This window comes from Myxocyprinus asiaticus, chromosome 31, assembly GCF_019703515.2.
Source record: "Myxocyprinus asiaticus isolate MX2 ecotype Aquarium Trade chromosome 31, UBuf_Myxa_2, whole genome shotgun sequence".
Taxonomy (NCBI): domain Eukaryota; kingdom Metazoa; phylum Chordata; class Actinopteri; order Cypriniformes; family Catostomidae; genus Myxocyprinus; species Myxocyprinus asiaticus.
The window spans coordinates 4719665-4732407 of NC_059374.1; the positions used below are offsets into that span (position 1 = coordinate 4719665).

At 37.9% G+C, this 12743-nt stretch overlaps 1 protein-coding gene across 3 annotated transcripts in view; it reads left to right on the forward strand.

Annotated features, from left to right (window-relative positions):
• Positions 1-7731, forward strand: part of LOC127422251 (period circadian protein homolog 2-like) — a 33750-nt gene extending 26019 nt beyond the window's left edge. For all 3 annotated transcript variants that reach the window (XM_051665626.1, XM_051665625.1, XM_051665627.1), the window contains exons 19-23: positions 26-1110; positions 1198-1360; positions 2197-2374; positions 2460-2610; positions 5212-7731. In XM_051665626.1, coding sequence (XP_051521586.1) covers positions 26-1110; positions 1198-1360; positions 2197-2374; positions 2460-2610; positions 5212-5328 — 1694 coding nt within the window. In that variant the 3' untranslated portion in view covers positions 5329-7731. The remainder of the gene's footprint in view (positions 1-25; positions 1111-1197; positions 1361-2196; positions 2375-2459; positions 2611-5211) is intronic.
• The last annotated feature ends 5012 nt before the right edge of the window (positions 7732-12743 follow it).

The following is a 12743-nucleotide window of genomic DNA, read 5'->3' on the forward strand; positions in this document are numbered from 1 at the left end:
CCCCTTTCTGTTGTGGTTCCTTCAGGAGTTTGTGGATTCAAGGCAGGACAAGGTGCGCCTGGTAGAGAGCCAACAACCAAGAAAAATTGGCGCACCAAAAAGTCAAAGAAACCACGCACAAAACATGCCGATTCATCAGATAATGCTGCATCTCAGCACAGATCTCTACCACCCCTGCAGGGTTTGAATCAGACATCCTGGTCCCCCTCCGAGACATCACAGTCTGGGCTTTCGGTTCCATTTTCCACCGTGGTTCCAGGGTACCCTCTCTTCCCTGTAGTTCCATCCACTGTTCCTCCCCAAGCCCCTACTGGAATAGCAGAGTCCCAAACCACTCAGGCCACGCCCACTGCTCCTGCTTATCCTACCCCATTAGTCACACCAGTTGTGGCATTAGTTTTGCCAAATTTTATATTGCCACAGATAGGCACAGAATCTAATGGCCTCTTTCAGCCCCAGAAACCCTTAAGCGCCCAGCAGTCCTTCAATTCCCAACAATCCTTCAATGCACAAAAGCCCTTCAACGTCCAGCAACCCTTCAATGCCCAACAGCCCTTCAATCCCCAGCAATCCTTCAGTGCCCAACAGCCCTTCAATCCCCAGCAATCCATCAATGCCCAACAGCCCTTCAATCTCCAACAGCCCTTCAATGCCCAGCAACCCTTTCAGCCCCAGCAAGCCTACAACATCCAGCAACCCTTGCAGCCTCAACAAGTCTACACCACCCAGCAAACCTGTTCAACCCTGCAGTGTCTTCAAAACCCCCAAGGCTGCAGTCCCCCACAGTCCTTTCAGACCCACACCTTCAATCCCCAGCAACTTCCATTTCCACCTCAGACAGCCTTCCAGTACGCTGGAACACCTGAACCCAAACCTTCCATCATTGAATCTGCAGAGTGTAATTTTTCCTTGCCACCCCCTCACTCCCCCCCACTGTTTGGGTCCCGCTCTAGTTCTCCACTGCAGCTGGACCTGCTTCAGATGGAGGAAAAGCAGGACTCTCAAAGCACAGCACCCCCATCAAACACCCAGGGGAACTGTAGCTCTGCACAGGACAGGATCAACACTTCTATTAACAGCAAATCTTCTGCACCAGATGATTTGCAGCAGGTAAAGTGTTACAAACCTTGCACATCAGCGAATCTTGGACTTGATGACTTCAGGTTTTTTCATGATTTTCTCCGGTTGCTCTTCCAGACATTTTGCTCAGGTGATGGCGGCCAGTACAGTGACCACTCCTCATCCAGCAGTGTTTTGGAACTGTTGTTACAGGAAGACTCTCATTCCGGCACGGACTCGGCCACATCAGCATCTACTGGCTCTACATCCAATGACTGCAATACCTCCAACAGTGGCACAGGTCACCACCAAGCTAATGCTCAACATTTAACATTTAATGCTTAACATTAACATTTAACCTGAACAGTTTGAAAGCACTTAACAGATTAAGTGTCAGACACTGTTACATTATGGAATAATTGACAACGAACCATTGAATTATTGAAAATTTCATCCAATAATGGAGTGGTAATGGCACAAAGCAGTTGTTCTGAAGTCAGTTATTCCTCTTATACCATGTTGAGGTTGACCAATATTGTATTTTTATCGATACGATAACTAAGGTGGTGAAAAAAGCAGATAACCGATTAATCAGCCAATAGTTTTTTGTTTCTAAGCAAATTTTCTTAATCTTCCCTTACTGTGACGGGCACACAGAGGTCACATGAGTCCAAAGATTTGTTGCATAACGCAGGACTTTTAACAATAAATAAGACTGAAATACATTGGGAAACATGGATGAATATAGTCAATGAAGATAGATTTAGACACAGCAAATCACCTCGAGGTGTCAGGGATTGTTTATATTGCCTCTCCAGAGGTTACGATCGTACTCCAGAATCCTCAAACGCCGCCATGGGGGGAAAAAACTATCGGCGAACTATCAACTTCTGCCAATAAACGATAGTTCCAAAACTAGCTATTGGCACTGATTAATCTGCAAAACCGATATATAGGTTGACCTCTAATACCATTGTTACCACATGTGTATGTTTTTATATTAAGACATTTTTCAGTTTGTCCCTGAAATGACAAACAATTAATGAAGTACTAATTATTCTTAATTCTTAGCAATTTTTAGCTTTAGCTTTCAAAACTAAACTTTATTTTCTCATAGTCTTATCTGTCTCTGAGCAGGAAGCAACACAAGCAAGTACTTTGGCAGTGTGGATTCCTCAGAGAACAATCACAAGAGCCAAGAGACAATCAAGGGGCAGGAGCCGAGTTTTGCTAAGTATGTTCTTCAGGAACCTGTATGGAGGCTTATGGCTGATGCAAATGACCATGTCATGATGACCTATCAGGTGCCATCAAGGTGAGCAACAACTCTTAGTTGCCTTTGACCTTATGCATACTTACACCACCAAAATGCTTTAAAGACTGCATTAATTGTGGAATAGGGACATGGAAAAGGTTCTGAGAGAAGATCAAGTGCGTTTGAGACGTATGCAGAAGAACCAGCCCTGTTTCTCCTCAGAACAGCGTAGAGAACTAATCGATCAGCACCCCTGGATAAGGAAAGGTGGCTTACCCAACGCCATCAACATCAAGGTACGTACAGCTGTTTTGCAAACCCTAGTGAGCTGCCTAACTAGATAGCATTTTAGGCATCATATTGTACAGCATCCTCATGCAGTTCTCACGAGGAGATCTATTTGCATAATTTGAGGACTTGAGTGTATGTTAACAGTTCCTGTCAATGAAGCTTGTCTCAGATCCGTCATTCACTATTGAGGTTCCATTAAAGTAGGATTCCCTTTCACACTAAATGCGAATTTTCGGTGCAATTACTTGCTGAGATGAAGATTTTGAACAGAAACAATGGATGCCTATGGAGTCTTTGGAGTGTGTCAATTTGTTTTGGGTGACTTTGAGCTGTTGTTGTACACATATGAGCACACTTGAGGGTGCTAATGCATCAGATACCATTATATCAACTGGCATTAAACACCAACAGATGAAGAATCAGAATTAAAAGCAAAAGAGTTTTAAAACTCAAGTATTTTGGAAAGTGTAATATGTAAACATTCAACAAGCATTGAAACTTCTTCTTTGTGCGAGACGTACAATTTATCCCCATCAGTATTCCTTTGTGTCTATTTTTAAATGTATTTTTACACCTACCTACAACAATTCAACTGAACAAATCTCTTACAAATACAAAAAATCTCTTACATTTGCATATTTTCCCCTTTGTACCAAATTACCTTTTTATTAAATAAATCTAGGACTGTCAAACGATAAACATAATCATTTCCATTTTGGGGAAAGAAAATTCATTCCTCAAAATGAATTAAAATGCACAGGGAATTGCAAAGCACTCAATGCAATAATTAAACAACACTGAATAAACTATTCCCAGCACTCTTAATCTCGGGAGGCGTGATTGATTACAGCAGCGGCCAATAGGCCTTATTCACAGTACCGGCAAATTAGATTTTGACAGGAATGAAAATGACGCTGTGAGGGATAGACTTACCGTCTCTTCGGTGACATGCACTGTATAAAGCTATCAAAAAGCTCCTAGATCACATCTAAATTGCCACATCTCATGTTGTCTGGAGTTTTTTGTCAACTGAAATGTCTTGGAAAGTAGTATTTTTTTCAATGTTTCATCAGTGGAATGATCCAAAAACACGTAACTGTACAACCCATTGAAGAAACTGTACGTCTATCCCTCACAGCCTTGTTGTCATTCCCGTCAGAAATCAAGGCGCTGCCGTGAATAAGGGCTACTACAGCAGCGTGTGCACAGTGATTCTGCGTCTGACAGGAATGAAGCGTGAATGGCTCTGAAGAAGCGGTACTCGTGAAACTTCTGATTTGTATACAGTTCAATGACCTGGTACATGTACTGACCGACTTAATGAGAGGGGTATGTTGTGATACCTTGTTCATCTAAGAGAGATAGGTGCAGAAGAGCTATTAATGCATAAAAGTGACTAGTGTATAGTAGGGATGCACCGATACCACTTTTTCTCTTCGAATTCTGATATCTGAAATCTCAGTATCGGCCGATACCGATCCGATACCAGTGTTGTTGTTTTTTGCATAATCAGTTTAGAATATGTTTACATTATTGTGTGGAACTAATTGGGGGTACTCTTTTATATGTAAAGAAACACAAACCTCTAACTACACATTATTTCTATAGAAATGTATAACCTATTAAGAAAAACTTTATTGTTAACTAGTCTACTGGATAGTGTAGCAGCAAAATTAACAGTTAATCCAGTCTAAGTGTTCAGTCGAAAAAAGGCAGTTTTTTTTTTTTTTTTTTTTTGCAAAAAATTTGTATCTGGACTTCAGGATTCAGATCTCTTTTTTTGTTCAATTTAGTTGTAAGATATGTTCACTTTTCATTCACAGTAATTTTTTGGAACCCATTCAGTTTAAATATTGTTATAATTTGTAAATAAATAATAATACATTATTATTATTATTATTGACTTTTAGAATTTTAAATACAATAGTAATATATTTCAATCGTGCACCTTTAACTTTAAAACCCTCTGGCTTTTATTTTGACATTCTAAACTCTCCAGGACGTCCTGTATGTGTCTGTTTGTAGGCAAGTTCACAGTAGTTTAAATCGCTTCTTAGTCAAATTCTGGTAAAATGCACCTCCGGTGCCGTTCTAAATGCATATTATAAGTGAACCGAACTATTGAGCATCTACATCTGAGATGCTGTTCTTGAGTAGCGCTCAAATATTGGGCACCGCTATGAAGGCTAAAAATAGCCGCGAGTGCATCACCATCCTGTGCGTGAGTTTGTGTCAACAGAGCAGCGCCATTCACTAACGGGCTGGCACTGCGTGTACTATATATTTACTTAAATATATTAAACACAGCCTTTTGTGATTCACAGAGCTATCGCACATCTTCAAGTGGCTTTGAATAAAATGCACGAGTCATATGAACTGCTTTAATGGTGTTTTTATGGTTCTTTTATGTCATTTTTGGAGCTTGACAGTAACTAACATGACTAACACACAGTATCGGATTCTGATCGGGCTCGTCGGACCGATACCCGATCCGTCTTAAAGCTTCAGTATCGGTGCCGATACTGATCCAGGTATCGGATCGGTGCATCCCTTGTAAGTATACCTGCAGTACCATTTTACAACCATAACTGTATGTGTTTTTGTAGGAGTGCATGTACTGTGAAGATAACCCCTCTGCTCCGCTAGAAGAGGACATGCCTGATATGGAGTTGGGCAGTTTAGGAGCGGAGGTGGGACAAGATGGAGGAGGCTCTCGGAGATAGAAAGAGATTGAGCAACCCAGTGGATAAACTGTTCTATGACAATCCACTAATCTCCAATGTGGCGAAATGGCCTTCTAGGTTCACACTTGGCAGAACCATTGGATAAACTGTGCCTTCATACTGCCATTGGTCCACGTATTCGGTGTGTGACCCAGAGCTCCACCTACATTGAGGCCAACAGCTAATACTGATTAAGTTGTACACTCAGTCAAGATCAGTCAACATGAACACACTGGTGTGTAGGTAAGTTTGCACGAGCTGGTGCAAACTTGGCAACAGAAATATGAACATTTGTGTAGAGGCATTTTCCATTTTCGTGAATTTTTTTTTTAACTTTAGTCTACGAAAGGAACCAAATCTACTCAAATAATCTTAAGTGCCCATTCACTCTGTTGTTTGATATTCTGCTTCATTCATGTGCTGTCTGCAGCAGAAAGCCATTCACACATTAACATTCTTTGGTCTTTGGTCATGTATGCCCCATACAGTAATATCAAGTCATAATAAAATACAATAGCCGCTTTTCCACTGTCGGGCATTTTAACGGATTTATACTGAACCTACAATTTTTTTAAGATTTCCCGAACCTGTATCGTTGTGCCCTGCATACGTAACCTGGCAAATTCGGCAAAACTCCGCCTTTGACACTGACCCCGCCAAGGGTAATCATCGGGCCAGAGGCCATTGACCCCGAGAAAGCCCCAAGGAGGCACGATGAAACCCCAGAAGTTACAGTGGGAACGCAGGGGCCCTGACATGCACTAGCAATCCCTCATTTGGCCCGATAGTGTAAACGTGGCTAATGACAGAGTATAACCAGTGCATATTATGGCAGCGTATAGTGTTAGCGCATTAGCATCATGAATGCAGGATGTAAACAAGACAAATTATTAAGAAAAAAGGCATGCACTGATTTATTCCCCAAAAAGTCTATTTTTTTTTTTTTTTTTTGGCTTTTGCAATGTTTCAACCATTATGTCTTCATCATTAAAAAAAACAACAAAAAAACATGACAAAATATTGAACATATTATCTACTGCATATACATTACTTTAAATCATCTTTGAGTGTTTAAAACAGCTTCTTTTACTGACCTCATGTGAACTCTACCCATAGAATGAGGCATAAAGTCATTAATAACACATTTTAATGTCACATTAGTTGATGTTTTACATGTAGTCTTGTGCGTCGTCATATATAAATGTTCCCCTAAACGCCTCACCCAGTGGTGTGGACGATGTCTGAATGTTCAGAAATAGTAAACCGTTGTACAACTGTTTCAGACTTCTTTCTAGGGGCCTTGAATGGCTTTTTTTATTTGGGAGAGGGGGATCTAATGTTCACCATTATCCTTTGTCATTTGTTAAAGAATGTGTGTGAATATGAATATGTGTTTATTTATGTGTGTGTGTAAAGATTACAGTGTGCCAGATAGCTTAATGTTTAGCCCAAAGGTGCTGTTCAAATATCTGGGCTCTGATTGGTTGGAACTGCTTTCACTCTCTGATCAAACACTTGTGTGATTCTGTCTCTTTATTGTTCTATCTGCAGATCTCTCAGTCTGTTTCAATATGTAGCTACAGCAATGTTTTTTCTCCAGGATGTTCTGTGCATACCAGAGTATGTTTTTATTTACGTAAAATGAGATGAAGAGCATTTGTCTACAGTATGCATAACTGAAAGACGCAGCAGACCTATTATGAACACAGAACAATATATAGGCCAATACCAGTGCATTACAAATCAGGAAATTACACCATACTGTTGTTTTAGGGACCATTTAAGCCAAATAAGCTACTGCTAACAATACAAGACCAGCCCAGTCTCATGTCTTCTTTCCAGAACATGCATAGGAAGTATATTGATTGTAGTTGTTCAGGGCCATGCAATCGAGGGAATATATTTGTAGATTTGTTTTGTAGGTCATAAAAAATTACAAACTGACCTGATTTCTTCTCTTATTATCTTTTGTTTTTTGCTCATTGAAATGTTACATTGCAGTCAATCAAGAAAGATGTCATGGCGCCAGTGCTCTGAGTGGAGGCTTATTTAACAGCATTAAACAGACACAAACTCTCTGACCGTACCTCAAAATGCTTACCTCTATTCTATGAGATTCGGTGCATTATCGAGTGTACTTTGCAGCTAGGGGTGTTGGAAGTATGAAAATTGGAACTGGCCCTCTACATCTCAGTTTCAGACTCTCAAGTGTTGAAAAGTAAATGACAGTATGATACAAGCTGTAAAGTGACAGCAACTGCCTATAATGGTTGCTATCGAGAAATATTTAGATATGTCCGATTGTCTTTGTCACCCTCTTTCAGTTTTTTTTTTTTTTTCTTCATAAATGTAGTAAAACAAATGTCACTTTATTCTTACCTTGTAATAAAAAGATATTTCATGTTGTCCACTTGTGGATTTAATTTATTATACAGGATAACCATGTCAAAGTCCTCTGACCTCTTTTCAGAAGAACAATTTACTGCTCAATAATTCAGATGGCATCAAATTCAGCTTAATTCAGTAAAGTGTTTTAAGCATTTGAGATGTAGGGGAGATGTTGGCCTGCATATTTAATTATATTCATAAACTGAAGCATCAATTTTACATACTCTTAAATGCTTTATTCCAGTGTTTTTTCAGAAAGTGTGAAAGGTCATGCAAACGAGAATGCCGTTTTCCTTACGGGATTAAGACAAAGTGCTTTGTTGGGAGTAACAGCTGGGTCCTCAATATGTGTATTGAAGAATAAAACTCTGAGTCAGGTTTTGCAATAATCAAATGAGAGCGTTTACCCTGATTGTTCTCTGCAGGTTCAGTAGGCCTCACGAGTCGATGAGATACAACAGAAAGACAGGAAGTCAAAGTGCAGTTTTACAAACTTTCCAAAGCAATTATAGTCATATGCAAATACGATGAAATGGTGTCATCGTACCACAATTTCTAGCATTCTGGTAGGTCAACTACTTCAAACATTTTAACATATTCCAAATATGGACTGCTTCCACCTTTGTGCAAACAATAATTGTTAGCCACAACATGAATCGAGGTACCATCCTTGGTTGAGACAAACTTATGATCAGACATCAGAGGTTAGCTATCAGTTATGGCTACTTATTTCTTTGTCAAAGGGGTACCAAGGAGAGCAACTAAAATCCTTGAAAGTTGTTTTCAACTATGGCAAAGTCATGTTTGAGAGGGTACAATAACCGTAAATAATTCAGAGACATAAGTTATCTAGACATTCAATGTATCGGTGCTATCTTCTCCTCTGGAATAGAGGCCTCTCCTAAGACTTGCTGGAATGTCAGGCCTCATCATCTGTGGAACATTAGGACAGAGAGCAGGAGAAAACACAGAAAGCATACACAAGGCCAAACGAAACAGTATAATATCACATTAAAGAAACTAAAATCTCTCTCTCTCTCTCTCTCTCTCTCTCTCTCTCATACAATTAATAATGATTGAATAAAATAGAATCAAATGGTGATAGAATATCACCCAGAGTTCCCAATATCCCAGAGTTTGACAATATACATATGTTTGTGAATAAATACAAGATACAGTAAATTCATATTCTCCAGAAGCCAGGCTAAATGTGTAATCACTGTTACTGCACTCCTGGCATAGGCCAGACCCTCAGTCACCCCTCAGATCACATACATATTACTTGTACCTTTTAGGAAAAGAGAACAGAACATTGATTAATATATTAAAATAAATAAATGAGGACAATAAAAGATAAGGTATAACTTGTAAAAATAAATAAAATGATTTGAAAATCCACAACCTTCAGGTTTAACACACCTGGGTTTCTCCCGAAGAACGTGGCTTATGTGGCCATGTAAACACAAGCAGCGTTCTGATGGGTGTTTGAAAAGTGCACATAAGTGTGAACAGACTGGATAACTAACGTCATAGGACTGATTCCAACATCATATCAACAAGTCAACACAGCTGAAAGAATTCAACATTTCTGGAAGTACAGTGGGAAAAGGGAAAAACACATACACACTGTAAACTATGCCAATTTATACACACCAATTTAAAATATTGACTACTGTCCCTCACGTCCGTGTAAATGTGCTCAATTACACTGGGGGAATCCCAGAGTTTGACATAAGAGGGAAACTGCTGGTCATGACAATTAGGTATAGCAGCAGGCCAGAGATATCCAGATGGGGGCAGAATCTCCAAAAGAGCGTGGGGTTTCTCCAGAAAGGGGTGGGGATATTCCAAATGGGGGTGTCAGAAAGGGTTAGGTTGGGGCTCCCTAAATCTTTGCTGGTGGTTTGGAGCAACTGCCTTTTTTTTCTTCTTTTTTTTTTTGAGCTCTTATTAAGTCCGTAATTAAGGCTATTAGTATTGGCTTTAAAAAGCTGTTACTAATAAATCACTAAAATCGTCTATTAATGACAACTGGACCCTCTGTTCTAAGGAGCAAGTTTAATCTACTCAAGTTATTGGTTTGTTGTGCACATGTTTAAATTACAATAAAAATAACATATTTTTTTTAATTAATCACTTGTGTAAGTAAATGTTTTAGAATAGGGGGTTGAATTGTCATAGTAATTTATTAGCTTCATTAGCTAAAAATATAATTTTTAAAGACAATACTAATTAGCCATATTTACTGCACTAAAAAAAAAAAAAAAAAGCTCTTTTGCTGAACTTGATTCAGCTGTGGAAAGTGGTTCCACGTATTTGAAATGAGTTTTCTTAATTTAAAATTACTATGTAATCTCAACACAAACATTTTGTGTAGAAAGAACCTAGTTGAATTGGGTAAACCCAACAAAATTAGACACAGCAGTGCAACTCTCTTTTATACTGTATCTTTTTATACTAACTAGAATTAGCATTTGTTCTGTGACGTAAGCAATACATTTCATTAGTGACTTGTACATGTCCTAATGGTTAGCTCAAGCTCCACTCTTCACCGTAATGGTAACCAGCAAAACTCCATCATAACAAAACATGAAACCCTAACAATTATCCGCCTTTATATTCATCTTGCACAAAAATACATAAAATAACATTTAAATTTAACATTTACTCTCCCTATCGAGTCCCATGCAAAGCATGCTGGGAAATAGAAATACCCAGCCCAGGATCATCAATGCTACATTAACACCCAGAGGTGGGTAGTAATGCGCTACATTTACTCTGTTACATTTACTTGAGTTACTCAAGTAAATTTCTAATGAATTTTTTTTACTTTTACTTCTTTACAATAGGCGGCGTTCCTGTCATTACATTACTGGGTTTAATTTTAATTAATGTGTAATTTATTGAGAGATTATTGAATGGGACTTTTACCAGAGCGGAAGTTCACACAGAGGCGTGCACTGAGCCAGTGTCACAGACTGTAACTCAGTCACTGTAGCAGCATCAAACTCTTCAAAGTGAAACACCATCTTCGCTCCTCACAGTGAAAAAAACAATAGTTTCGTCATGCAATGCCTTCATTTAACACCAAGACAAGCAGATATTTCAAGATTAAAATCACAGCTCCAATTTAAGGCAGCACACTGAGGTAAGTTTTGGCTCTAATCCTAACACGTATGGCAAGCCGTTTTAGCTTTAATTCATTCGCAGGATATGAATTGTTGATATCAACAATTCAATTTTACTAGTTAAAATTCTAATTCTTGTTATCAAGAATGTCATTTTCACAAGTGGAAATGCCAATTGTTGATATCGGTAATTACATTTCCACTAGTAAAAATGTGAATTCTTGATATCAAAAATGTCATCACTCGCAGAAATCACAGTCTTGGTATCAAAAATGGGATTTCAACTAGTAAAAATCGTAATTTTTGATATCTATAATTGAATTTTCACTAGTAAAGTTTCACACCGATATGTCATTCACTCTTATTCAAAACGCAATTATTGATATCAAAAATTTGTTTCTTACTAGTTGAAAGTCCAATTTCACATATCAACAATTATTTTCTTACTAGTAAAAATAGAATTTGTGATATCAAGAAAGTAATTTCTACCTGTGGAAATGCCAATTTTTGATATCAACAATTGCATTCCAACGAACAGAAATGCTCATTTTTGATATCAGTAATTCACTATAGTGACAATTTTAATTTCTGATATCTGTAATGTAATTGTTACTAGTAAGAACTTCTTGTTAGATATAATTAATTACACTCCAAATTATTGATATCTGAAATCCACTTCCAGATATCAGAAATACCAAATGTAACAGTTTGAAATTAAATTACTGATATCAAAAATTACCATTTTCACTAGTTGTAATTCAATTGTTGATATCAAGTATGAACATTTTACTAGTAACAATGTAATTATTGATATCAGTAAAGGGAGCTCTACTTGTAACGATTATTGCCTTGATATCTAAAATAGCCTTTGCAACTCATGAAAATAGAATTACTGATATCTTAAATGTGATTTTAACAGGTAAGAATAGCTATGGTAATGACTTTATGAATATTAATGAGACCTGGTTTTCCATGAATCCACTTTTGGAGCCAATAGTAGCAGGTTAAAAAATGGAGGGGGACATTCCATGTGGGTAAAAACAGCTTTTTTTTTTTTTGTTTGTTTTATTAAGTTTTATTTTTATGCTTCAGAAACCGAAAATGAGAATTCATTTAAATGTTTATTTTTTGTCCATTGTTAAAAAAATAAAATAAAAATATTAGATTTGCTTATGTGGGCGGCACTGCAACGCCACTTTCAACTGATTGGCCAACCCGCGCCGTCTTCTACTGCCTTAATCCTTTTAGCCAGAATAACAGTTCGTACCACTCTGCATATTTGGCTCAATTTTAATTAAATATTGTCCCGAACTACCACTCACTGTAAACTACACATGCCATACGCAGAAAAATCTTGTTGCTGGACACAAAACTGGTGCTGTTGCGAGGTGTTGTCTCTAATGGACGATGCAAGAGATCGCAAGCCACATCATAAGCTCATATATATAATATATTATTTTTATAATGAATAAATTTTATGATTTTGTAATACATTTGTTTTCATGGCATTTTAATAAATGTAAAGGCGAATGGGATTAAGGGAGTACAGAAGGAGCAGGTGTAAATTTTATTCATTCCAACTGCAATATATTGCTCATTATTCATAAATAAGGGTCGTTGTGCAGTCCTGCGTGCCGACGGAGTTACAGTCGGGATGCCTTTTGTCCGAATAATTAGCCTTAGCTATAATTTGATGGTTTTAAATGAGCGTTTAAAACTGACATGAGAAACCAGTAACAAAAAAACAAAAATCACTGCCTGCACTAAACTCCTCCCACATCTGCTGCTGTCTGCCCAAGGAAAAAGTCTTCTTAGCTGCTAAGAAAATTCTCAGTTATTTTTATGGAAAGTGTTATATGTATTATAATTACACATTTTAATTTCATAACAAAATTTAAT